The sequence below is a fragment of the Engystomops pustulosus genome, chromosome 3 (genome assembly GCF_040894005.1).
Source record: "Engystomops pustulosus chromosome 3, aEngPut4.maternal, whole genome shotgun sequence".
Lineage (NCBI taxonomy): Eukaryota > Metazoa > Chordata > Amphibia > Anura > Leptodactylidae > Engystomops > Engystomops pustulosus.
The window spans coordinates 5536586-5564473 of NC_092413.1; the positions used below are offsets into that span (position 1 = coordinate 5536586).

The 27888-nt window shown below is 56.2% G+C and overlaps 1 protein-coding gene across 2 annotated transcripts in view; it reads right to left on the reverse strand.

Annotated features, from left to right (window-relative positions):
- ABCC10 (ATP binding cassette subfamily C member 10) overlaps positions 1-27888 on the reverse strand; it is a 70009-nt gene that overhangs the window by 17387 nt on the left and 24734 nt on the right. The window contains exons 1-5 of one of the 2 annotated variants that reach the window (XM_072139828.1): positions 13993-14097; positions 8805-8987; positions 5155-6406; positions 1798-2025; positions 8-167 (exon numbers count right to left, since the gene is read on the reverse strand). In XM_072139828.1, the coding sequence (XP_071995929.1) occupies positions 8-167; positions 1798-2025; positions 5155-6406; positions 8805-8965 (1801 nt within the window). In that variant the 5' untranslated portion in view covers positions 8966-8987; positions 13993-14097. Of the gene's footprint in view, positions 1-7; positions 168-1797; positions 2026-5154; positions 6407-8804; positions 8988-13992; positions 14098-27888 lie in introns of those variants that run through there. The other variant, XM_072139829.1, reaches the window with a different exon arrangement.

Consider the following 27888-nt stretch of genomic DNA (forward strand, 5'->3'; position numbering starts at 1 on the left):
ACCTCACCTTCCCCCCTGTAGTAGCGCAGCATGTCCTGCTCCGGGAGGTCCAGGAAGTTCTGCACTCGGTCCAGGGAGACTTTGGCCTCTAAAACTCCATTGAGGATCCAAGGGAAGTTATTCAGGGGCAGAATCAACATCCCCACAAGGGCCAAGGTCGTGAACACCTGCAAGAGAGGAGGGAGACATGGAGCCGAGCAGATGAGGAGGGGCCTAGGAGGGAGACATGGAGCCGAGCAGATGAGGAGGGGCCTAGGAGGGAGACATGGAGCCGAGCAGATGAGGAGGGGCACAGGAGGGAGACATGGAGCCGAGCAGATGAGGAGGGGCCTAGGAGGGAGACATGGAGCCGAGCAGATGAGGAGGGGCACAGGAGGGAGACATGGAGCCGAGCAGACGAGGAGGGGAACAGGAGGAAGACATGGAGCCGAGCAGACGAGGAGCGGGCACAGGAGGGAGACATGGAGCCGAGCAGACGAGGAGCGGGCACAGGAGGGAGACATGGAGCCGAGCAGACGAGGAGGGGAACAGGAGGAAGACATGGAGCCGAGCAGACGAGGAGGGGAACAGGAGGAAGACATGGAGCCGAGCAGACGAGGAGGGGAACAGGAGGAAGACATGGAGCCGAGCAGACGAGGAACGGGCACAGAAGGGAGACATGGAGCCGAGCAGACGAGGAGCGGGCACAGGAGGGAGACATGGATCCGAGCAGACGAGGAGGGGAACAGGAGGGAGACATGGAGCCGAGCAGACGAGGAGGGGGCACAGTAGGGAGACATGGAGCCGAGCAGACGAGGAGGGGAACAGGAGAGCAACATGGAGCCGAGCAGACGAGGAGGGGGCACAGGGGGGAGACATGGAGCCGAGCAGACGAGGAGGGGAACAGGAGGGAGACATGGATCCGAGCAGACGAGGAGGGGAACAGGAGGGAGACATGGATCCGAGCAGACGAGGAGGGGAACAGGACGGAGACATGGAGCCGAGCAGACGAGGAGGGGAACAGGAGGGCGACATAGAGCCGAGCAGACGAGGAGGGGCACAGGAGGGCAACATGGAGCTGAGCAGACGAGGAGGGGCACAGGGGGGCGACATGGAGCCGAGCAGACGAGGAGGGGGCACAGGAGGGTGACATGGAGCCGAGCAGTCAGGGAGGGGCACAGGAGGGCGACATGGAGCCGAGCAGACGAGGAGGGGGCACAGGAGGGAGACATGGAGCCGAGCAGTCAGGGAGGGGCACAGGAGGGCGACATGGAGCCGAGCAGACGAGGAGGGGGCACAGGAGGGAGACATGGAGCCGAGCAGACGAGGAGGGGAACAGGAGAGCAACATGGAGCCGAGCAGACGAGGAGGGGCACAGGAGGGAGACATGGAGCCGAGCAGTCAGGGAGGGGCACAGGGGGGCGACATGGAGCCGAGCAGACGAGGAGGGGGCACAGGAGGGAGACATGGAGCCGAGCAGACGAGGAGGGGAACATGAGGGAGACATGGAGCCGAGCAGAGGAGGAGGGGAACAGGGGGGCAACATGGAGCCGAGCAGACGAGGAGGGGGCACAGGAGGGAGACATGGAGCCGAGCAGACGAGGAGGGGGCACAGGAGGGAGACATGGAGCCGAGCAGAGGAGGAGGGGACACAGGGGGGCGACATGGAGCCGAGCAGACGAGGAGGGGGCACAGGGGGGGCGACATGGAGCCGAGCAGACGAGGAGGGGTCACAGGAGGGAAAGGAATATGAGGGATGGATAGAAATAACAGAGGTGACGGGTGACTGGGGTCAGGATGGGGGGAGAGGTCACTGACCTTGGCGGCCGTCAGCTGATGTCCCAGTAACACGTAGGTGATAAATGTGATGATGGACACGAGGACGGGCAGCGCCGCCCACAGGTAGACGCACACCGCATCCAGCAGCTTAATGGCACGAAGACTCCGCAGCTCCTCAGCCCGTAACCGGGTCACCTGACCAGCGAAGTGCTCCTCCCACGTGTACAACTTCACCACCCGCATCCCCGACAGGAGCTCCGTCACCAGCTGCAAAGACACAGACATCAGGTAGCAGTGATATTATACAGGAGAGACAGGTAGCAGTGATATTATACAGGAGAGACAGGTAGCAGTGATATTATACAGGAGAGACAGGTAGCAGTGATATTATACAGGAGAGACAGGTAGCAGTGATATTACACAGGAGAGACAGGTAGCAGTGAGATTACACAGGAGGAGACAGGTAGCAGTGATATTACACAGGAGGGGGACAGGTAGCGGTGATATTATACAGGAGGAGAGGACAGGTAGCAGTGATATTATACAGGAGGAGGGGACAGGTAGCGGTGATATTATACAGGAGGAGGGGACAGGTAGCAGTGATATTATACAGGAGAGACAGGTAGCAGTGATATTACACAGGAGGGGGACAGGTAGCAGTGATATTATACAGGAGGAGGGGACTGGTAGCAGTGATATTACACAGGAGGTGACAGGTAGCGGTGATATTATACAGGAGGAGAGGACAGGTAGCAGTGATATTATACAGGAGACAGGTAGCAGTGATATTATACAGGAGAGACAGGTAGCAGTGATATTATACAGGGGGAGGGGACAGGTAGCGGTGATATTATACAGGAGAGACAGGTAGCAGAGATATTATACAGGAGGAGGGGACAGGTAGCAGTGATATTATACAGGAGAGACAGGTAGCAGTGATATTACACAGGAGGGGGACAGGTAGCAGTGATATTATACAGGAGGAGGGGACAGGTAGCAGTGATATTATACAGGAGAGACAGGTAGCAGTGATATTACACAGGAGGGGGACAGATAGCAGTGATATTATACAGGAGGAGGGGACAGGTAGCAGTGATATTATACAGGAGGAGGGGACAGGTAGCAGTGATATTACACAGGAGGGGGACAGGTAGCAGTGATATTATACCGGAGGAGGGGACAGGTAGCAGTGATATTATACAGGAGGAGGGGACAGGTAGCAGTGATATTATACAGGAGGAGGAGACAGGTAGCAGTGATATTATACAGGAGAGACAGGTAGCAGTGATATTAAACAGGAGGAGACAGGTAGCAGTGATATTACACAGGAGAGACAGGTAGCAGTGATATTACACAGGAGGAGACAGGTAGCGGTGATATTACACAGGAGGGGGACAGGTAGCGGTGATATTACACAGGAGGGGGACAGGTAGCAGTGATATTATACAGGAGGAGGGGACAGGTAGCAGTGATATTATACAGGAGGAGGAGACAGGTAGCAGTGATATTATACAGGAGGAGGAGACAGGTAGCAGTGATATTATACAGGAGGAGGGGACAGGTAGCAGTGATATTATACAGGAGGAGGAGACAGGTAGCAGTGATATTATACAGGAGAGACAGGTAGCAGTGATATTACACAGGAGAGACAGGTAGCAGTGATATTATACAGGAGAGACAGGTAGCAGTGATATTATACAGGAGGAGGGGACAGGTAGCAGTGATATTATACAGGAGGAGGAGACAGGTAGCAGTGATATTATACAGGAGAGACAGGTAGCAGTGATATTACACAGGAGAGACAGGTAGCAGTGATATTATACAGGAGAGACAGGTAGCAGTGATATTACACAGGAGGGGGACAGGTAGCGGTGATATTACACAGGAGGGGGACAGGTAGCGGTGATATTACACAGGAGGGGGACAGGTAGCAGTGATATTATACAGGAGGAGGGGACAGGTAGCAGTGATATTATACAGGAGGAGGGGACAGGTACCAGTGATATTACACAGGAGGAGGGGACAGGTAGCAGTGATATTATACAGGAGGAGGAGACAGGTAGCAGTGATATTACACAGGAGGAGGGGACAGGTAGCAGTGATATTATACAGGAGGAGGAGACAGGTAGCAGTGATATTACACAGGAGGAGACAGGTAGCAGTGATATTACACAGGAGGAGACAGGTAGCAGTGATATTATACAGGAGAGACAGGTAGCAGTGATATTATACAGGAGAGACAGGTAGCAGTGATATTACACAGGGGGAGACAGGTAGCAGTGATATTACACAGGAGAGACAGGTAGCAGTGATATTACACAGGAGAGACAGGTAGCAGTGATATTACACAGGAGGAGACAGGTAGCAGTGATATTACACAGGAGGAGACAGGTAGCAGTGATATTATACAGGAGAGACAGGTAGCAGTGATATTATACAGGAGAGACAGGTAGCAGTGATATTACACAGGGGGAGACAGGTAGCAGTGATATTACACAGGAGAGACAGGTAGCAGTGAGATTACACAGGAGGAGACAGGTAGCAGTGATATTACACAGGAGGGGGACAGGTAGCGGTGATATTATACAGGAGGAGGGGACAGGTAGGAGTGATATTACACAGGAGGAGAGGACAGGTAGCAGTGATATTATACAGGAGGAGGGGACAGGTAGCAGTGATATTATACAGGAGGAGGAGACAGGTAGCAGTGATATTACACAGGAGGAGACAGGTAGCAGTGATATTACACAGGAGGAGACAGGTAGCAGTGATATTATACAGGAGAGACAGGTAGCAGTGATATTATACAGGAGAGACAGGTAGCAGTGATATTACACAGGAGAGACAGGTAGCAGTGATATTATACAGGAGAGACAGGTAGCAGTGATATTATACAGGAGAGACAGGTAGCAGTGATATTACACAGGAGGGGGACAGGTAGCAGTGATATTATACCGGAGGAGGGGACAGGTAGCGGTGATATTATACAGGAGACAGGTAGCAGTGATATTATACAGGAGATGACAGGTAGCAGTGATATTACACAGGAGGAGGGGCAGGTAGCAGTGATATTATACAGGAGGGGACAGGTAGCAGTGATATTACACAGGAGGAGGGGACAGGTAGCAGTGATATTACACAGGAGGAGGGGACAGGTAGCAGTGCTATTACACAGGAGGAGATGACAGGTAGCAGTGCTATTACACAGGAGGAGGGGACAGGTATCAGTGATATTACACAGGAGGGGACAGGTAGCAGTGATATTATACAGGAGGAGGGGACAGGTAGCAGTGATATTATACAGCAGGAGGGGACAGGTAGCAGTGATATTACACAGGAGTAGGGGACAGGTATCAGTGATATTACACAGGAGGGGACAGGTAGCAGTGCTATTACCTTGACCCTCTTGTCCTTGTGTCGCAGCATGTCCTTGTTGTTCTTCATGATGCGGGAGGCCAGGACCTTGTTGAGGGGCACCAGGAGGAGGGCGAGGCAGAGACCCCCCAGGAAGGCGATCCCCACCTGGAGGTGCAGGAGGTAGAGGGTGACGGCAAACTGCAGCGGGAGGCTCCAGAGCTCGTGGAAGCTGCGGTAGAAGTTTGCGATGCGGTCGGCGTCGGTGCTCATGAAGTTGACGACTTCCCCCGGGGAGAAGGTGGAGAGTCCGGCTCCTTCCCCGCGGAGGGTCTTCCGGTAGACCCCGCTGAGCACGGCCGCCCGCACAGACAGCATCGTCTTATTAATCTCATGCGTCAGCTGGTTCTGGACCAGAGCACCAAGGAGCCCGGCAGAGAAGAGCCCGAGGGTGTAGAGCGCCCCCCAGCTGAGCGCCTCCTCCCGCGTCTCCATGAAAGTGACCAAGAGGTTCAGCAGCAGCGGCCCCATGAACCCCAGGGCACAGGACAGGAGCTTCAGGAGCCCCAGGGAGTAGTAACCAGCCCCGAAACAGGAGTGCAGCCCCCGCAGGAGGCGCGGGGGGCCGGGGCCACAGCGGGACACAAAGTCCTGGCGGATCCTCCAGGTCTGGAGACGACGAGGCAAGAGATAAACATCCTGCGGACCCCTCAGTCCTCCGGCGGCCCCTCTCCGCAGCAGCGGCTGCATCCAGGAGTGGAAGAAGCGGGACCCCCAGCTCTCCCCGTCCTCTGCCGCCTCTTCATCCGAGGAGAAGGGGGCGACTAATGGGGAACATTCCCCCTCATCATTGATGGAGACGAGCGCAGGAGGCACCGGGGGGCGAGGGGGGGCCAAAAAGGCGCAAAAATACACGAGGAGACAGAAGAGGCGGCAACACAATAACGAGAAGCGGGCGAGGGGCACCGGGTCCAGGGGCGACCCCACCGCCCCCCCCTCAACCAACCAAACCAAAGTGATCACCCCCGAGGGGACCACCAGCAGGACCGGGACCAGCAGGCTCAGAGGCCCCCGGGAGTTACCATGGCAGGACCCCCGCAGGTGCAGGAGGGACAGGAAGTGAGTGACCCACGACAGCAAGGACACGGCGCCGGACAGGACCTCCACATCAGCGCTGACCTCACGGGGGAAGAGAGAGCCCAGGACCAGGTCAGCCACACACAGGAACGAAATCCACAGAGACACGAAGGTCCTGCACCACCAGGAGGGGCCCGGGGGACCGTCCATGCCCAACCTGAAGGAGGAGGAGGACACAGGAGTCACCACCGAGGCATCAGGGGGGAGGCTACACAGGAGGCATCGGGGGGGGGGGCTACACAGGAGGCATGAGGGGGGGGGGCTACACAGGAGGCATCAGAGAGGGGGCGGCTACACAGGAGGCATCAGGGGGGGGCTACACAGGAGGCATCAGGGGGGGGCTACACAGGAGGCATCGGGGGGGGGCTACACAGGAGGCATCGGGGGGGCTACACAGGAGGCATCAGGGGGGAGGCTACACAGGAGGCATTAGGGGGGGAGGCTACACAGGAGGCATCAGGGGGGGGCTACACAGGAGGCATCAGAGAGGGGGCGGCTACACAGGAGGCATCAGGGGGGGGCTACACAGGAGGCATCAGGGGGGGGGCTACACAGGAGGCATCAGTGGGGGGCTACACAGGAGGCATTAGGGGGGGGGCTACACAGGAGGCATCAGTGGGGGGCTACACAGGAGGCATTAGGGGGGGGGCTACACAGGAGGCATCAGTGGGGGGCTACACAGGAGGCATTAGGGGGGGAGGCTACACAGGAGGCATCAGGGGGGGAGGCTACACAGGAGGCATTAGGGGGGGGGCTACACAGGAGGCATCAGTGGGGGGCTACACAGGAGGCATTAGGGGGGGGGCTACACAGGAGGCATCAGTGGGGGGCTACACAGGAGGCATTAGGGGGGAGGCTACACAGGAGGCATTAGGGGGGAGGCTACACAGGAGGCATCGGGGGGGGGCTACACAGGAGGCATCAGAGGGGGAGGCTACACAGGAGGCATCAGGGGGGGGGAGGCTACACAGGAGGCATCAGAGAGGGGGGGGCTACACAGGAGGCATTAGGGGGGGAGGCTACACAGGAGGCATCAGAGGGGGAGGCTACACAGGAGGCATCGGGGGGGGGGCTACACAGGAGGCATCAGAGGGGGAGGCTACACAGGAGGCATTAGGGGGGGAGGCTACACAGGAGGCATCGGGGGGGGGCTACACAGGAGGCATCGGGGGGGGGGCTACACAGGAGGCATCGGGGGGGGGGGCTACACAGGAGGCATCAGAGGGGGAGGCTACACAGGAGGCATCGGGGGGGGGCTACACAGGAGGCATCGGAGGGGGAGGCTACACAGGAGGCATCAGTGGGGGGCTACACAGGAGGCATCGGAGGGGGGGGGCTACACAGGAGGCATCAGAGAGGGGGGAGGCTACACAGGAGGCATCAGAGAGGGGGGAGGCTACACAGGAGGCATCAGGGGGGGAGGCTACACAGGAGGCATCAGAGAGGGGGGGGCTACACAGGAGGCATTAGGGGGGGAGGCTACACAGGAGGCATCAGAGAGGGGGGGGCTACACAGGAGGCATCAGGGGGGGGGCTACACAGGAGGCATCAGAGGGGGAGGCTACACAGGAGCCATGGGGGGGGCTACACAGGAGGCATCGGGGGGGGCTACACAGGAGGCATCAGGGGGGGGGGCTACACAGGAGGCATCAGGGGGGGGGGGGCTACACAGGAGGCATCAGAGGGGGAGGCTACACAGGAGGCATCAGGGGGGGGGAGGCTACACAGGAGGCATCAGGGGGGGAGGCTACACAGGAGGCATCAGAGGGGGAGGCTACACAGGAGGCATCAGAGGGGGAGGCTACACAGGAGGCATCAGGGGGGGGAGGCTACACAGGAGGCATCAGGGGGGGAGGCTACACAGGAGGCATCAGGGGGGGCTACACAGGAGGCATCAGAGGGGGAGGCTACACAGGAGGCATCAGAGGGGGAGGCTACACAGGAGGCATCAGGGGGGGGGGGAGGCTACACAGGAGGCATCAGAGGGGGAGGCTACACAGGAGGCATCAGGGGGGGAGGCTACACAGGAGGCATCAGAGGGGGAGGCTACACAGGAGGCATCAGAGGGGGAGGCTACACAGGAGGCATCAGAGGGGGAGGCTACACAGGAGGCATCAGAGGGGGGGGAGGCTACACAGGAGGCATCAGGGGGGGAGGCTACACAGGAGGCATCAGGGGGGGAGGCTACACAGGAGGCATCAGGGGGGGAGGCTACACAGGAGGCATCAGGGGGGGGGCTACACAGGAGGCATCAGAGGGGGAGGCTACACAGGAGGCATCAGAGGGGGAGGCTACACAGGAGGCATCAGAGGGGGGGGAGGCTACACAGGAGGCATCAGGGGGGGAGGCTACACAGGAGGCATCAGGGGGGGAGGCTACACAGGAGGCATCAGGGGGGGGGCTACACAGGAGGCATCAGAGGGGGAGGCTACACAGGAGGCATCAGAGGGGGAGGCTACACAGGAGGCATCCCCCCTCCTCCGCCCTCTCCAGTATACATGTATCTATTCCTCCTTTATCTGTTTCCCTTTTCAGGGAGAGGTCCGTGGAGTTACCTGGGGGCCCCTGCGTGGCCGGCGCTGATCACAGCCAGGAGAACGTGAGGGACGGCGCTGAGGAGGAGGTGATTGAAGCAAACGCCGACGTGTCCCTGCACCCAGACCGGCAGAGGGTCCGACACGTTGGATCTACAGAACCGGACCACCACATCTTCCATCACAGTCACAGCGGACGAGACTCTACAGGACAGAGAAGAGACCGAAAGTATATTATACACCACACACTATACAGTACACGGGAGGCCACAGATCATCGTATTAAATAAAGGGGACACTCAAATAACATCATAGATCTGAATGAGTGAAATATTCAAATTGATTTTTTAAGCAATGGAGGCCTCGGCATGCTCCTGATGAGGCTCAGTATGGTGTGTGGACTCCACGTGCCTGTATGACCTCCCTACAACACCTCGGCATGCTCCTGATGAGGTCAGTATTGTGTGTGGACTCCACGTGCCTGTATGACCTCCCTACAACACCTGGGCATGCTCCTGATGAGGTCAGTATTGTGTGTGGACTCCACGTGCCTGTATGACCTCCCTACAACACCTCGGCATGCTCCTGATGGGGCTCAGTATTGTGTGTGACCTCCACGTGCCTGTATGACCTCCCTACAACACCTGGGCATGCTCCTGATGAGGCTCAGTATGGTGTGTGGCCTCCACGTGCCTGTATGACCTCCCTACAACACCCGGGCATGCTCCTGATGAGGCTCAGTATTGTGTGTGGGCTCCACGTGCCTGTATGACCTCCCTACAACATCTGGGCATCCTCCTGATGAGGCTCAGTATTGTGTGTGGCCTCCACGTGCCTGTATGACCTCCCTACAACACCTGGGCAGCTCCTGATGAGGCTCGGTATTGTGTGTAGCCTCCACGTGCCTGTATGACCTCCCTACAACACCTGGGCATGCTCCTGATGAGGCTCAGTATTGTGTGTGGGCTCCACGTGCCTGTATGACCTCCCTACAACATCTGGGCATGCTCCTGATGAGGCTCAGTATTGTGTGTAGCCTCCACGTGCCTGTATGACCTCCCTACAACACCTGGGCAGCTCCTGATAAGGCTCATTATTGTGTGTGACCTCCACGTGCCTGTATGACCTCCCTACAACACCTCGGCATGCTCCTGATGAGGCTCAGTATTGTGTGTGTCCTCCACGTGCCTGTATGACCTCCCTACAACACCTCGGCAGCCCCTAATGAGGCTCAGTATTGTGTGTAGCCTCCACGTGCCTGTATGACCTCCCTACAACACCTGGGCATGCTCCTGATGAGGCTCAGTATTGTGTGTGGCCTCCACGTGCCTGTATGACCTCCCTACAACACCTGGGCAGCTCCTGATGAGGCTCAGTATTGTGTGTGGCCTCCACGTGCCTGTATGACCTCCCTACAACATCTGGGCATGCTCCTGATGAGGCTCAGTATTGTGTGTAGCCTCCACGTGCCTGTATGACCACCCTACAACACCTGGGCATGCTCCTGATGAGGCTCAGTATTGTGTGTGTCCTCCACGTGCCTGTATGACCTCCCTACAACACCTCGGCATGCTCCTGATGAGGCTCAGTATTGTGTGTGGGCTCCACGTGCCTGTATGACCTCTCTACAACACCTGGGCATGCTCCTGATGAGGCTCAGTATTGTGTGTGGGCTCCACGTGCCTGTATGACCTCCCTACAACACCTCGGCATGCTCCTGATGGGGCTCAGTATTGTGTGTGACCTCCACGTGCCTGTATGACCTCCCTACAACACCTGGGCATGCTCCTGATGAGGCTCAGTATTGTGTGTGGGCTCCACGTGCCTGTATGACCTCTCTACAACACCTGGGCATGCTCCTGATGAGGCTCAGTATTGTGTGTGGGCTCCACGTGCCTGTATGACCTCCCTACAACACCTCGGCATGCTCCTGATGGGGCTCAGTATTGTGTGTGGGCTCCACGTGCCTGTATGACCTCCCTACAACATCTGGGCATCCTCCTGATAAGGCTCATTATTGTGTGTGACCTCCACGTGCCTGTATGACCTCCCTACAACACCTCGGCATGCTCCTGATGAGGCTCAGTATTGTGTGTGTCCTCCACGTGCCTGTATGACCTCCCTACAACACCTCGGCAGCCCCTAATGAGGCTCAGTATTGTGTGTAGCCTCCACGTGCCTGTATGACCTCCCTACAACATCTGGGCATGCTCCTGATGAGGCTCAGTATTGTGTGTAGCCTCCACGTGCCTGTATGACCTCCCTACAACACCTGGGCATGCTCCTGATGAGGCTCAGTATTGTGTGTAGCCTCCACGTGCCTGTATGACCTCCCTACAACACCTCGGCATGCTCCTGATGAGGTCAGTATTGTGTGTGTCCTCCACGTGCCTGTATGACCTCCCTACAACACCTGGGAATGCTCCTGATGAGGCTCAGTATTGTGTGTGGCCTCCACGTGCCTGTATGACCTCCCTACAACACCTCGGCAGCTCCTGATGAGGTTGCGGATGATCTCCTGAGGGATCTCCTCCCAGACCTGGACTAAAACACCCGCCATCTCCTGGACAGTCTGTGGTGACATTGGTGGATGGAGCGAGACATGATGTCCCTGATGAGCTCAATCGGGTTCAGGTCTGGGGAACGAGAGTCCAGTTCATAGCATCAATGGCTTCATCCTGCAGAACTGCTGACGCACTCCGGCCACATGAGGTCCAGCATTGTCCTGCGTTAGGAGGAACCCAGGGCCATCAGCACCAGCATATGGTAACTAGGGGTCTGAGGATCTCATCTCGGTACCTAATGGCAGTCAGGCCCCTCTGGCGAGCACATGGGGGGCTTGCCCCCAGACCATTACTGACCACTGCCAGACCGGTCCTGCTGAAGGATGTTGCAGGCAGCAGATGTCTCTCCATGGTCTCCAGACTCACCACTTCTGTTGCATGTGCTCCGTGTGAACCTGTGAAGAGCACAGGGCAACAGTGGACGTCAGGCCCTCAGACCATCCTCATGGAGTCCAAACGTTTGTGCAGATACATGGACACTGGTGGCTGCTGGAGGTCATTTTGCAGGGCTCTGGCGGTGCTCTTCCTGTTCCTTCCACTCTAGCGCACCTATTGCTGGATTGTTGTCCTCCTACGGCCCCTCCCCGTTCCCTGGTGTACTGGCCTGTCTCCTGGTATCTCCTCCTCCTCCGTGTCTCCTGGTATCTCCTCCTCCGTGTGTCCTGGTCTCTCCTCCTCCTCCTCCGTGTGTCCTGGTCTCTCCTCCTCCTCCTCCGTGTGTCCTGGTCTCTCCTCCTCCTCCTCCGTGTGTCCTGGTCTCTCCTCCTCCTCCTCCGTGTGTCCTGGTCTCTCCTCCTCCTCCTCCGTGTGTCCTGGTCTCTCCTCCTCCTCCTCCGTGTGTCCTGGTCTCTCCTCCTCCTCCTCCGTGTGTCCTGGTCTCTCCTCCTCCTCCTCCGTGTGTCCTGGTCTCTCCTCCTCCTCCTCCGTGTGTCCTGGTCTCTCCTCCTCCTCCGTGTGTCCTGGTCTCTCCTCCTCCTCCTCCGTGTGTCCTGGTATCTCCTCCTCCATGTCTCCTGGTCTCTCCCTCCTCCTCCTCCGTGTCTCCTGGTATCTCCTCCTCCTCCGTGTCTCCTGGTATCTCCTCCTCCATGTCTCCTGGTATCTCCTCCTCCATGTCTCCTGGTATCTCCTCCAGCCTCTGGACACTACACTGACAGACACAGCAATCCTCCTGGCCACAGCGGCCATTAATGCACCCTCCTGGATGAGCTGCACCTGTGTAGGTTGTAGAGTCCGTCTCTTGTTACCACCAGTGTGAAAGCAGCGGTACTGACCCAAACATCAGCCAGAAAGCAGCGGTACTGACCCAAACATCAGCCAGAAAGCAGCGGTGCTGACCCAAACAGCAGCCAGACAGCAGCGGTGCTGACCCAAACAGCAGCCAGAAAGCAGCGGTGCTGACCCAAACAGCAGCCAGAAAGCAGCGGTGCTGACCCAAACAGCAGCCAGAAAGCAGCGGTGCTGACCCAAACAGCAGCCAGAAAGCAGCGGTGCTGACCCAAACATCAGCCAGAAAGCAGCGGTGCTGACCCAAATATCAGCCAGAAAGCAGCGGTGCTGACCCAAACAGCAGCGGTGCTGACCCAAACAGCAGCGGTGCTGACCCAAACAGCAGCCAGAAAGCAGCGGTGCTGACCCAAACAGCAGCCAGAAAGCAGCGGTGCTGACCCAAACAGCAGCCAGAAAGCAGCGGTGCTGACCCAAACAGCAGCCAGAAAGCAGCGGTGCTGACCCAAACAGCAGCGGTGCTGACCCAAACATCAGCCAGAAAGCAGCGGTGCTGACCCAAACATCAGCCAGAAAGCAGCGGTGCTGACCCAAACAGCAGCGGTGCTGACCCAAACATCAGCCAGAAAGCAGCGGTGCTGACCCAAACATCAGCCAGAAAGCAGCGGTGCTGACCCAAACATCAGCCAGAAAGCAGCGGTGCTGACCCAAACATCAGCCAGAAAGCAGCGGTACTGACCCAAACATCAGCCAGAAAGCGGCGGTGCTGACCCAAACATCAGCCAGAAAGTGGCGGTGCTGACCCAAACATCAGCCAGAAAGCGGCGGTGCTGACCCAAACATCAGCCAGAAAGCAGCGGTGCTGACCCAAACATCAGCCAGAAAGCAGCGGTGCTGACCCAAACATCAGCCAGAAAGCAGCGGTGCTGACCCAAACAGCAGCCAGAAAGCAGCGGTGCTGACCCAAACAGCAGCGGTGCTGACCCAAACAGCAGCCAGAAAGCAGCGGTGCTGACCCAAACATCAGCCAGAAAGCAGCGGTGCTGACCCAAACATCAGCCAGAAAGCAGCGGTGCTGACCCAAACATCGGCCAGAAAGCAGCAGTGCTGACCCAAACATCAGCCAGAAAGTGTCTGTGGTCCCCACCTGCAGGACCTCTCCTTTAATGAGTGTCCTGCTAATCACCTGTCAGATTGATTGTCTGAGGACAGACTCCTCTCAGGGGGTTCATTTATATTGTGATTAAATGTTCCCTTTACTTTCCTGAGATTGTTATACATTGTACATTATATATAACATCCTATGTATTACAGACAGCACATTGTATGCTATCATCCTGTACATTATATGGTGAGGATAATAACACCCCCTGATCGGCTCCATCCACTGCTAACAGGAGGCACCAGGAACCTCTCACCTCAATCCTCTTCCTGCTCCCGGGAAGATGACTCCACGGAAGCGGAACTAATCTGCTCACTGCTGATTCCCGGGGACGACATTCCCCGGCGGACCAAGAACCATAGAGATGAGGCGTGTACAGCGCGACCTGTCCACCACGGCCTGTACTAATGCGGCCGGGCGCTAGATGGCGGAATACATACATACATTCATACATACAGTACAGATGTAATAATGCGGCCGGCCTGTAGATGGCAGTATATCCGCACAGTAACAGATGTAATAATGCGGCCGGCCTGTAGATGGCAGTATATCCGCACAGTACAGGTGTAATAATGCGGCCGGCCTGTAGATGGCAGTATATCCGCAGAGTACAGATGTAATAATGCGGCCGGCCTGTAGATGGCAGTATATCCGCACAGTACAGGTGTAATAATGCGGCCGGCCTGTAGATGGCAGTATATCCGCACAGTACAGGTGTAATAATGCGGCCGGCCTGTAGATGGCAGTATATCCGCACAGTACAGGTGTAATAATGCGGCCGGCCTGTAGATGGCAGTATATCCGCACAGTACAGGTGTAATAATGCGGCCGGCCTGTAGATGGCAGTATATCCGCAGAGTACAGATGTAATAATGCGGCCGGCCTGTAGATGGCAGTATATCCGCACAGTACAGATGTAATAATGCGGCCGGCCTGTAGATGGCAGTACATCCCGTAGTAATAATGCGAAAACTCATGTAACATAGAAAGAGATGCAAACGCTTTTTGCCCCGCACATTATCCCGCCCCTTTATAGCATATTGACCCCCCCCAAGGCCCCAAATATATTATCCCCAAAGCAACTCACAAACATATGATGTTTCCCACACTCATGATGCCCTACCTCTCCACCCCTCACATTGTGGCCCCTCTTCTTCCCTTATATTGTGGCCCCTCTCTTCCCCATCAAAGTGTGGCCCCTCTTCTCCTCATCACTTTGTGGCCCCTCTTCTCCTCATCACATTGTGGCCCCTCTTCTCCTCATCACATTGTGGCCCCTCTCCTCCTCATCACATTGTGGCCCCTCTCCTCCTCATCCCATTGTGGCCCCTCTCCTCCTCATCACATCGGGGCCCCTCTCTTCCCCCTCACATTGCGGCCCCTCTCCCCCTCCTCACATTGTGGCCCCTCTCCCCCTCCTCACATTGTGGCCCCTCTCTTCCCTCTTACATTGTGGCCCCTCTCCCCCTCCTCACATTGTGGCCCCTCTCTTCCCCCTCACATTGTGGCCCCTCTCCCCCTCCTCACATTGTGGCCCCTCTCCCCCTCCTCACAGTGTGGCCCATCTCCTTCCCTCACATTGTGGCCCCTCTCCTCCTCCTCACATTGTGGCCCCTCTCCTCCTCCTCACATTGTGGCCCCTCTCCTCCTCCTCACATTGTGGCCCCTCTCCTCCTCATCACATTGTGGACCCTCTCTTCCCCCTCACTTTGTGGCCCTTCTCCTCCTCATCACAGTGTGGCCCCTCTCTTCCCCCTTACATTGTGGCCCCTCTCCCCCTCATCACATTGTGGCCCCTCTCTTCCCCCTCACATTGTGGCCCCTCTCCCCCTCCTCACACTGTGGCCCCTCTTCTCCTCCTGTCCCCCTGTGTATAGATGTCTTGGTATCTCCCAGTTGCTGCCCCTGTCCCCCTGTGTGTACATGTCTTGGTATCTCCCAGTTGGGGCCCCTGTCCCCTGTGTGTAGATATCTTGGTATCTCCCAGTTGGGGCCCCTATCCCCTGTGTGTAGATATCTTGGTATCCCCCAGTTGGGGCCCCTGTCCCCTGTGTGTAGATGTCTTGGTATCTCCCAGTTGGGGTCCCTGTCCCCCTGTGTGTAGATGTCTTGGTATCTCCCAGTAGGGGCCCCTGTCCCCTGTGTGTAGATGTCTTGGTATCTCCCAGTTGTGGCCCCTGTCCCCTGTGTGTAGATGTCTTGGTATCTCCCAGTTGGGGCCCCTGTCCCCTGTGCGTAGATGTCTTGGTATCTCCCAGTTGGGGCCCCTGTCCCCCTGTGTGTAGATGTCTTGGTATCTCCCAGTTGGGGCCCCTGTCCCCTGTGTGTAGATGTCTTGGTATCTCCCAGTTGGGGCCCCTGTCCCCCTGTGTGTAGATGTCTTGGTATCTCCCAGTTGGGGCCCCTGTCCCCTGTCTATAGATATCTTGGTATCTCCCAGTTGGGGCCCCTGTCCCCTGTGTGTAGATGTCTTGGTATCTCCCAGTTGGGGTCTCTGTCCCCTGTGTGTAGATATCTTGGTATCTCCCAGTTGGGGTCCCTGTCCCCCTGTGTGTAGATATCTTGGTATCTCCCAGTTGGGGCCCCTGTGTGTAGATGTCTTGGTATCTCCCAGTTGGACCCCTATCCCCCTGTGTGTAAATGTCTTGGTATCTCCCAGTTGGGGCCCCTGTGTGTAGATGTCTTGGTATTTCCCAGTTAGGGCCCCTGTCCCCTGTGTGTAGATGTCTTGGTATCTCCCAGTTGGGGCCCCTGTCCCCTGTGTGTAGATGTCTTGGTATCTCACAGTTGGGGCCCCTGTCCCCTGTGTGTAGATATATTGGTATCTCCCAGTTGGGGTCCCTGTCCCCCTGTGTGTAGATGTCTTGGTATCTCCCAGTTGGGGCCCCTGTCCCCTGTCTATAGATATATTGGTATCTCCCAGTTGGGGCCCCTGTCCCCTGTGTGTAGATGTCTTGGTATCTCCCAGTTGGGGTCTCTGTCCCCTGTGTGTAGATATCTTGGTATCTCCCAGTTGGGGTCCCTGTCCCCCTGTGTGTAGATATCTTGGTATCTCCCAGTTGGGGCCCCTGTGTGCAGATGTCTTGGTATCTCCCAGTTGGGGCCCCTATCCCCCTGTGTGTAAATGTCTTGGTATCTCCCAGTTGGGGCCCCTGTGTGTAGATGTCTTGGTATTTCCCAGTTAGGGCCCCTGTCCCCTGTGTGTAGATGTCTTGGTATCTCACAGTTGGGGCCCCTGTCCCCTGTGTGTAGATGTCTTGGTATCTCACAGTTGGGGCCCCTGTCCCCTGTGTGTAGATATATTGGTATCTCCCAGTTGGGGTCCCTGCCCCCCTGTGTGTAGATGTCTTGGTATCTCCCAGTTGGGGCCCCTGTCCCCTGTCTATAGATATCTTGGTATCTCCCAGTTGGGGCCCCTGTACCCTGTGTGTAGATGTCTTAGTATCTCCCAGTTGGGGTCCCTGTCCCCTGTGCGTAGATATCTTGGTATCTCCCAGTTGGGGCCCCTGTCCCCTGTGTGTAGATGTCTTGGTATCTCCCAGTTGGGGCCCCTGTCCCCTGTGTGTAGATGTCTTGGTATCTCCCAGTTGGGGTCTCTGTCCCCTGTGTGTAGATATCTTGGTATCTCCCAGTTGGGGTCCCTGTCCCCCTGTGTGTAGATATCTTGGTATCTCCCAGTTGGGGCCCCTGTGTGTAGATGTCTTGGTATCTCCCAGTTGGACCCCTATCCCCCTGTGTGTAAATGTCTTGGTATCTCCCAGTTGGGGCCCCTGTGTGTAGATGTCTTGGTATTTCCCAGTTAGGGCCCCTGTCCCCTGTGTGTAGATGTCTTGGTATCTCCCAGTTGGGGCCCCTGTCCCCTGTGTGTAGATGTCTTGGTATCTCACAGTTGGGGCCCCTGTCCCCTGTGTGTAGATATATTGGTATCTCCCAGTTGGGGTCCCTGTCCCCCTGTGTGTAGATGTCTTGGTATCTCCCAGTTGGGGCCCCTGTCCCCTGTCTATAGATATATTGGTATCTCCCAGTTGGGGCCCCTGTCCCCTGTGTGTAGATGTCTTGGTATCTCCCAGTTGGGGTCTCTGTCCCCTGTGTGTAGATATCTTGGTATCTCCCAGTTGGGGTCCCTGTCCCCCTGTGTGTAGATATCTTGGTATCTCCCAGTTGGGGCCCCTGTGTGCAGATGTCTTGGTATCTCCCAGTTGGGGCCCCTATCCCCCTGTGTGTAAATGTCTTGGTATCTCCCAGTTGGGGCCCCTGTGTGTAGATGTCTTGGTATTTCCCAGTTAGGGCCCCTGTCCCCTGTGTGTAGATGTCTTGGTATCTCACAGTTGGGGCCCCTGTCCCCTGTGTGTAGATGTCTTGGTATCTCACAGTTGGGGCCCCTGTCCCCTGTGTGTAGATATATTGGTATCTCCCAGTTGGGGTCCCTGCCCCCCTGTGTGTAGATGTCTTGGTATCTCCCAGTTGGGGCCCCTGTCCCCTGTCTATAGATATCTTGGTATCTCCCAGTTGGGGCCCCTGTACCCTGTGTGTAGATGTCTTAGTATCTCCCAGTTGGGGTCCCTGTCCCCTGTGCGTAGATATCTTGGTATCTCCCAGTTGGGGTCCCTGTCCCCATGTGTGTAGATATCTTGGTATCTCCCAGTTGGGGCCCCTGTGTGTAGATGTCTTGGTATCTCCCAGTTGGGGCCCCTATCCCCCTGTGTGTAGATATCTTGGTATCTGCCAGTTGGGGCCCCTGTCCCCTGTGTGTAGATGTCTTGGTATCTCCCAGTTGGGGACCCTGTCCCCTGTGTGTAGATGTCTTGGTATCTCCCAGTTGGGGACCCTGTCCCCTGTGTGTAGATGTCTTGGTATCTCCCAGTTGGGGCCCCTGTCCCCTGTGTGTAGATGTCTTGGTATTTCCCAGTTGGGGCCCCTGTCGCCTGTGTGTAGATATCTTGGTATCTCCCAGTTGGGGCCCCTGTCCCCTGTGTGTAGATGTCTTGGTATCTCCCAGTTGGGGCCCCTGTCCCCTGTGTGTAGATGTCTTGGTATCTCCCAGTTGGGGTCCCTGTCCCCCTGTGTGTAGATGTCTTGGTATCTCCCAGTTGGGGCCCCTGTCCCCTGTGTGTAGATGTCTTGGTATCTCCCAGTTGGGGACCCTGTCCCCTGTGTGTAGATGTCTTGGTATCTCACAGTTGGGGCCCCTGTCCCCTGTGTGTAGATATATTGGTATCTCCCAGTTGGGGTCCCTGTCCCCCTGTGTGTAGATGTCTTGGTATCTCCCAGTTGGGGCCCCTGTCCCCTGTCTATAGATATCTTGGTATCTCCCAGTTGGGGCCCCTGTCCCCTGTGTGTAGATGTCTTGGTATCTCCCAGTTGGGGTCTCTGTCCCCTGTGTGTAGATATCTTGGTATCTCCCAGTTGGGGTCCCTGTCCCCCTGTGTGTAGATATCTTGGTATCTCCCAGTTGGGGCCCCTGTGTGCAGATGTCTTGGTATCTCCCAGTTGGGGCCCCTATCCCCCTGTGTGTAAATGTCTTGGTATCTCCCAGTTGGGGCCCCTGTGTGTAGATGTCTTGGTATTTCCCAGTTAGGGCCCCTGTCCCCTGTGTGTAGATGTCTTGGTATCTCACAGTTGGGGCCCCTGTCCCCTGTGTGTAGATGTCTTGGTATCTCACAGTTGGGGCCCCTGTCCCCTGTGTGTAGATATATTGGTATCTCCCAGTTGGGGTCCCTGCCCCCCTGTGTGTAGATGTCTTGGTATCTCCCAGTTGGGGCCCCTGTCCCCTGTCTATAGATATCTTGGTATCTCCCAGTTGGGGCCCCTGTACCCTGTGTGTAGATGTCTTAGTATCTCCCAGTTGGGGTCCCTGTCCCCTGTGCGTAGATATCTTGGTATCTCCCAGTTGGGGTCCCTGTCCCCATGTGTGTAGATATCTTGGTATCTCCCAGTTGGGGCCCCTGTGTGTAGATGTCTTGGTATCTCCCAGTTGGGGCCCCTATCCCCCTGTGTGTAGATATCTTGGTATCTGCCAGTTGGGGCCCCTGTCCCCTGTGTGTAGATGTCTTGGTATCTCCCAGTTGGGGACCCTGTCCCCTGTGTGTAGATGTCTTGGTATCTCCCAGTTGGGGACCCTGTCCCCTGTGTGTAGATGTCTTGGTATCTCCCAGTTGGGGCCCCTGTCCCCTGTGTGTAGATGTCTTGGTATTTCCCAGTTGGGGCCCCTGTCCCCTGTGTGTAGATATCTTGGTATCTCCCAGTTGGGGCCCCTGTCCCCTGTGTGTAGATGTCTTGGTATCTCCCAGTTGGGGCCCCTGTCCCCTGTGTGTAGATGTCTTGGTATCTCCCAGTTGGGGTCCCTGTCCCCCTGTGTGTAGATGTCTTGGTATCTCCCAGTTGGGGCCCCTGTCCCCTGTGTGTAGATGTCTTGGTATCTCCCAGTTGGGGACCCTGTCCCCTGTGTGTAGATGTCTTGGTATCTCCCAGTTGGGATCCCTGTCCCCCTGTGTGTAGATGTCTTGGTATCTCCCAGTTGGGGTCCCTGTCCCCATGTGTGTAGATATCTTGGAATCTTCCAGTTGGGGCCCCTGTCCCCTGTCTATAGATATCTTGATATCTCCTAGTTGGGCCCCTGTCCCCCTGTGTGTAGATATCTTGGTATCTCCCAGTTAGTGCCCCTGTCCCCTGTGTGTAGATATATTGGTATCTCCCAGTTGGGGCCCCTGTCCCCTGTGTGTAGATGTCTTGGTATCTCCCAGTTGGGGTCCCTGTCCCCCTGTGTGTAGATGTCTTGGTATCTCCCAGTTAGGGTCCCTGTCCCCCTGTGTGTAGATATCTTGGTATCTCCCAGTTGGGGTCCATGTCCCCTGTCTATAGATATCTTGGTATCTCCCAGTTGGGGCCCCTGTCCCCTGTGTATAGATGTCTTGGTATCTCCCAGTTGGGGCCCCTGTCCCCTGTGTGTAGATGTCTTGGTATCTCCCAGTTGGGGCCCCTGTCCCCTGTGTGTAGATATCTTGGTATCTCCCAGTTGGGGTCCCTGCCCCCCTGTGTGTAGATGTCTTGGTATCTCCCAGTTGGGGTCCCTGTCCCCATGTGTGTAGATATCTTGGTATCTCCCAGTTGGGGCCCCTGTCCCCTGTGTGTAGATGTCTTGGTATCTCCCAGTTGGGATCCCTGTCCCCTGTGTGTAGATGTCTTGGTATCTCCCAGTTGGGGTCCCTGCCCCCCTGTGTGTAGATGTCTTGGTATCTCCCAGTTGGGGCCCCTGTCCCCTGTCTATAGATATCTTGGTATCTCCCAGTTTAGGCCCCTGTACCCTGTGTGTAGATGTCTTAGTATCTCCCAGTTGGGGTCCCTGTCCCCTGTGCGTAGATATCTTGGTATCTCCCAGTTGGGGTCCCTGTCCCCATGGGTGTAGATATCTTGGTATCTCCCAGTTGGGGCCCCTGTCCCCTGTGTGTAGATGTCTTGGTATCTCCCAGTTGGGGACCCTGTCCCCTGTGTGTAGATGTCTTGGTATCTCCCAGTTGGGGACCCTGTCCCCTGTGTGTAGATGTCTTGGTATCTCCCAGTTGGGGTCCCTGTCCCCTGTGTGTAGATGTCTTGGTATTTCCCAGTTGGGGCCCCTGTCCCCTGTCTATAGATATATTGGTATCTCCCAGTTGGGGCCCCTGTCCCCTGTGTGTAGATGTCTTGGTATCTCCCAGTTGGGGTCTCTGTCCCCTGTGTGTAGATATCTTGGTATCTCCCAGTTGGGGTCCCTGTCCCCCTGTGTGTAGATATCTTGGTATCTCCCAGTTGGGGCCCCTGTGTGCAGATGTCTTGGTATCTCCCAGTTGGGGCCCCTATCCCCCTGTGTGTAAATGTCTTGGTATCTCCCAGTTGGGGCCCCTGTGTGTAGATGTCTTGGTATTTCCCAGTTAGGGCCCCTGTCCCCTGTGTGTAGATGTCTTGGTATCTCACAGTTGGGGCCCCTGTCCCCTGTGTGTAGATGTCTTGGTATCTCACAGTTGGGGCCCCTGTCCCCTGTGTGTAGATATATTGGTATCTCCCAGTTGGGGTCCCTGCCCCCCTGTGTGTAGATGTCTTGGTATCTCCCAGTTGGGGCCCCTGTCCCCTGTCTATAGATATCTTGGTATCTCCCAGTTGGGGCCCCTGTACCCTGTGTGTAGATGTCTTAGTATCTCCCAGTTGGGGTCCCTGTCCCCTGTGCGTAGATATCTTGGTATCTCCCAGTTGGGGTCCCTGTCCCCATGTGTGTAGATATCTTGGTATCTCCCAGTTGGGGCCCCTGTGTGTAGATGTCTTGGTATCTCCCAGTTGGGGCCCCTATCCCCCTGTGTGTAGATATCTTGGTATCTGCCAGTTGGGGCCCCTGTCCCCTGTGTGTAGATGTCTTGGTATCTCCCAGTTGGGGACCCTGTCCCCTGTGTGTAGATGTCTTGGTATCTCCCAGTTGGGGACCCTGTCCCCTGTGTGTAGATGTCTTGGTATCTCCCAGTTGGGGCCCCTGTCCCCTGTGTGTAGATGTCTTGGTATTTCCCAGTTGGGGCCCCTGTCCCCTGTGTGTAGATATCTTGGTATCTCCCAGTTGGGGCCCCTGTCCCCTGTGTGTAGATGTCTTGGTATCTCCCAGTTGGGGCCCCTGTCCCCTGTGTGTAGATGTCTTGGTATCTCCCAGTTGGGGTCCCTGTCCCCCTGTGTGTAGATGTCTTGGTATCTCCCAGTTGGGGCCCCTGTCCCCTGTGTGTAGATGTCTTGGTATCTCCCAGTTGGGGACCCTGTCCCCTGTGTGTAGATGTCTTGGTATCTCCCAGTTGGGATCCCTGTCCCCCTGTGTGTAGATGTCTTGGTATCTCCCAGTTGGGGTCCCTGTCCCCATGTGTGTAGATATCTTGGAATCTTCCAGTTGGGGCCCCTGTCCCCTGTCTATAGATATCTTGATATCTCCTAGTTGGGCCCCTGTCCCCCTGTGTGTAGATATCTTGGTATCTCCCAGTTGGGGCCCCTGTCCCCTGTGTGTAGATATATTGGTATCTCCCAGTTGGGGCCCCTGTCCCCTGTGTGTAGATGTCTTGGTATCTCCCAGTTGGGGTCCCTGTCCCCCTGTGTGTAGATGTCTTGGTATCTCCCAGTTAGGGTCCCTGTCCCCCTGTGTGTAGATATCTTGGTATCTCCCAGTTGGGGTCCATGTCCCCTGTCTATAGATATCTTGGTATCTCCCAGTTGGGGCCCCTGTCCCCTGTGTATAGATGTCTTGGTATCTCCCAGTTGGGGCCCCTGTCCCCTGTGTGTAGATGTCTTGGTATCTCCCAGTTGGGGCCCCTGTCCCCTGTGTGTAGATATCTTGGTATCTCCCAGTTGGGGTCCCTGCCCCCCTGTGTGTAGATGTCTTGGTATCTCCCAGTTGGGGTCCCTGTCCCCATGTGTGTAGATATCTTGGTATCTCCCAGTTGGGGCCCCTGTCCCCTGTGTGTAGATGTCTTGGTATCTCCCAGTTGGGATCCCTGTCCCCTGTGTGTAGATGTCTTGGTATCTCCCAGTTGGGGTCCCTGTCCCCCTGTGTGTAGATGTCTTGGTATCTCCCAGTTGGGGCCCCTGTCCCCTGTCTATAGATATCTTGGTATCTCCCAGTTTAGGCCCCTGTACCCTGTGTGTAGATGTCTTAGTATCTCCCAGTTGGGGTCCCTGTCCCCTGTGCGTAGATATCTTGGTATCTCCCAGTTGGGGTCCCTGTCCCCATGGGTGTAGATATCTTGGTATCTCCCAGTTGGGGCCCCTGTCCCCTGTGTGTAGATGTCTTGGTATCTCCCAGTTGGGGACCCTGTCCCCTGTGTGTAGATGTCTTGGTATCTCCCAGTTGGGGACCCTGTCCCCTGTGTGTAGATGTCTTGGTATCTCCCTGTTGGGGTCCCTGTCCCCTGTGTGTAGATGTCTTGGTATTTCCCAGTTGGGGCCCCTGTCCCCTGTGTGTAGATATCTTGGTATCTCCCAGTTGGGGCCCCTGTCCCCTGTGTGTAGATGTCTTGGTATCTCCCAGTTGGGGCCCCTGTCCCCTGTGTGTAGATGTCTTGGTATCTCCCAGTTGGGGCCCCTGTCCCCCTGTGTGTAGATGTCTTGGTATCTCCCAGTTGGGGCCCCTGTCCCCCTGTGTGTAGATGTCTTGGTATCTCCCAGTTGGGGCCCCTGTCCCCTGTCTATAGATATCTTGGTATCTCCCAGTTGGGGCCCCTGTCCCCTGTGTGTAGATGTCTTGGTATCTCCCAGTTGGGGACCCTGTCCCCTGTGTGTAGATGTCTTGGTATCTCACAGTTGGGACCCCTGTCCCCTGTGTGTAGATATCTTGGTATCTCCCAGTTGGGGTCCCTGTCCCCTGTGTGTAGATGTCTTGGTATCTCCCAGTTGGGGTCCCTGTCCCCCTGTGTGTAGATGTCTTGGTATCTCCCAGTTGGGGTCCCTGTCCCCATGTGTGTAGATATCTTGGTATCTCCCAGTTGGGGCCCCTGTCCCCTGTGTGTAGATGTCTTGGTATCTCCCAGTTGGGGCCCCTGTCCCCCTGTGTGTAGATGTCTTGGTATCTCCCAGTTGGGGCCCCTGTCCCCCTGTGTGTAGATGTCTTGGTATCTTCCAGTTGGGGCCCCTGTCCCCTGTCTATAGATATCTTGATATCTCCCAGTTGGGGCCCCTGTCCCCCTGTGTGTAGATATCTTGGTATATCCCAGTTGGGGCCCCTATCCCCTGTGTGTAGATATCTTGGTATCTCCCAGTTGGGGTCCCTGCCCCCTGTTTGTAGATGTCTTGGTATCTCCCAGTTGGGGTCCCTGTCCCCCTGTGTGTAGATGTCTTGGTATCTCCCAGTTGGGGTCCCTGTCCCCCTGTGTGTAGATATCTTGGTATCTCCCAGTTGGGGTCCATGTCCCCTGTCTATAGATATCTTGGTATCTCCCAGTTGGGGCCCCTGTCCCCTGTGTATAGATGTCTTGGTATCTCCCAGTTGGGGCCCCTGTCCCCTGTGTGTAGATGTCTTGGTATCTCCCAGTTGGGGCCCCTGTCCCCTGTGTGTAGATATCTTGGTATCTCCCAGTTGGGGTCCCTGCCCCCCTGTGTGTAGATGTCTTGGTATCTCCCAGTTGGGGTCCCTGTCCCCATGTGTGTAGATATCTTGGTATCTCCCAGTTGGGGCCCCTGTCCCCTGTGTGTAGATGTCTTGGTATCTCCCAGTTGGGATCCCTGTCCCCCTGTGTGTAGATGTCTTGGTATCTCCCAGTTGGGGTCCCTGTCCCCATGTGTGTAGATATCTTGGAATCTTCCAGTTGGGGCCCCTGTCCCCTGTCTATAGATATCTTGATATCTCCTAGTTGGGCCCCTGTCCCCCTGTGTGTAGATATCTTGGTATATCCCAGTTGGGGCCCCTATCCCCTGTGTGTAGATATCTTGGTATCTCCCAGTTGGGGCCCCTGTCCCCCTGTGTGTAGATGTCTTGGTATCTCCCAGTTGGGGTCCCTGTCCCCCTGTGTGTAGATGTCTTGGTATCTTCCAGTCGGGGCCCCTGTCCCCCTGTGTGTAGTTGTCTTGGTATCTCCCAGTTGGGGTCCCTGTCCCCTGTGTGTAGATGTCTTGGTATCTCCCAGTTGGGGCCCCTGTCCCCTGTGTGTAGATGTCTTGGTATCTCCCAGTTGGGGCCCCTGTCCCCTGTGTGTAGATGTCTTGGTATCTCCCAGTTGGGGTCCCTGTCCCCTATGTGTAGATATCTTGGTATCTCCCAGTTGGGGTCCCTGCCCCCCTGTATGTAGATGTCTTGGTATCTCCCAGTTGGGGTCCCTGTCCCCTGTGTGTAGATATCTTGGTATCTCCCAGTTGGGGCCCCTGTCCCCTTTGTGTAGATATCTTGGTATCTCCCAGTTGCTGCCCCTGTCCCCCTGTGTGTAGATGTCTTGGTATCTCCCAGTTGGGGTCCCTGTCCCCGGTGTGTAGATATCTTGGTATCTCCCAGTTGGGGTCCCTGTCCCCTGTGTGTAGATGTCTTGGTATCTCCCAGTTGGGGCCCCTGTCCCCTGTGTGTAGATGTGTTGGTATCTCCCAGTTGGGGCCCCTGTCCCCTGTCTATAGATATCTTGATATCTCCTAGTTGGGCCCCTGTCCCCCTGTGTGTAGATATCTTGGTATCTCCCAGTTGGGGCCCCTGTCCCCTGTGTGTAGATATATTGGTATCTCCCAGTTGGGGCCCCTGTCCCCTGTGTGTAGATGTCTTGGTATCTCCCAGTTGGGGTCCCTGTCCCCCTGTGTGGATGTCTTGGTATCTCCCAGTTGGGGTCCCTGTCCCCCTGTGTGTAGATATCTTGGTATCTCCCAGTTGGGGTCCATGTCCCCTGTCTATAGATATCTTGGTATCTCCCAGTTGGGGCCCCTGTCCCCTGTGTATAGATGTCTTGGTATCTCCCAGTTGGGGCCCCTGTCCCCTGTGTGTAGATGTCTTGGTATCTCCCAGTTGGGGCCCCTGTCCCCTGTGTGTAGATATCTTGGTATCTCCCAGTTGGGGTCCCTGCCCCCCTGTGTGTAGATGTCTTGGTATCTCCCAGTTGGGGTCCCTGTCCCCATGTGTGTAGATATCTTGGTATCTCCCAGTTGGGGCCCCTGTCCCCTGTGTGTAGATGTCTTGGTATCTCCCATTTGGGATCCCTGTCCCCTGTGTGTAGATGTCTTGGTATCTCCCAGTTGGGGTCCCTGCCCCCCTGTGTGTAGATGTCTTGGTATCTCCCAGTTGGGGCCCCTGTCCCCTGTCTATAGATATCTTGGTATCTCCCAGTTTAGGCCCCTGTACCCTGTGTGTAGATGTCTTAGTATCTCCCAGTTGGGGTCCCTGTCCCCTGTGCGTAGATATCTTGGTATCTCCCAGTTGGGGTCCCTGTCCCCATGGGTGTAGATATCTTGGTATCTCCCAGTTGGGGCCCCTGTCCCCTGTGTGTAGATGTCTTGGTATCTCCCAGTTGGGGTCCCTGTCCCCCTGTGTGGATGTCTTGGTATCTCCCAGTTGGGGTCCCTGTCCCCCTGTGTGTAGATATCTTGGTATCTCCCAGTTGGGGTCCATGTCCCCTGTCTATAGATATCTTGGTATCTCCCAGTTGGGGCCCCTGTCCCCTGTGTATAGATGTCTTGGTATCTCCCAGTTGGGGCCCCTGTCCCCTGTGTGTAGATGTCTTGGTATCTCCCAGTTGGGGCCCCTGTCCCCTGTGTGTAGATATCTTGGTATCTCCCAGTTGGGGTCCCTGCCCCCCTGTGTGTAGATGTCTTGGTATCTCCCAGTTGGGGTCCCTGTCCCCATGTGTGTAGATATCTTGGTATCTCCCAGTTGGGGCCCCTGTCCCCTGTGTGTAGATGTCTTGGTATCTCCCATTTGGGATCCCTGTCCCCTGTGTGTAGATGTCTTGGTATCTCCCAGTTGGGGTCCCTGCCCCCCTGTGTGTAGATGTCTTGGTATCTCCCAGTTGGGGCCCCTGTCCCCTGTCTATAGATATCTTGGTATCTCCCACTTTAGGCCCCTGTACCCTGTGTGTAGATGTCTTAGTATCTCCCAGTTGGGGTCCCTGTCCCCTGTGCGTAGATATCTTGGTATCTCCCAGTTGGGGTCCCTGTCCCCATGGGTGTAGATATCTTGGTATCTCCCAGTTGGGGCCCCTGTCCCCTGTGTGTAGATGTCTTGGTATCTCCCAGTTGGGGACCCTGTCCCCTGTGTGTAGATGTCTTGGTATCTCCCAGTTGGGGACCCTGTCCCCTGTGTGTAGATGTCTTGGTATCTCCCAGTTGGGGTCCCTGTCCCCTGTGTGTAGATGTCTTGGTATTTCCCAGTTGGGGCCCCTGTCCCCTGTGTGTAGATATCTTGGTATCTCCCAGTTGGGGCCCCTGTCCCCTGTGTGTAGATGTCTTGGTATCTCCCAGTTGGGGCCCCTGTCCCCTGTGTGTAGATGTCTTGGTATCTCCCAGTTGGGGCCCCTGTCCCCCTGTGTGTAGATGTCTTGGTATCTCCCAGTTGGGGCCCCTGTCCCCCTGTGTGTAGATGTCTTGGTATCTCCCAGTTGGGGCCCCTGTCCCCTGTCTATAGATATCTTGGTATCTCCCAGTTGGGGCCCCTGTCCCCTGTGTGTAGATGTCTTGGTATCTCCCAGTT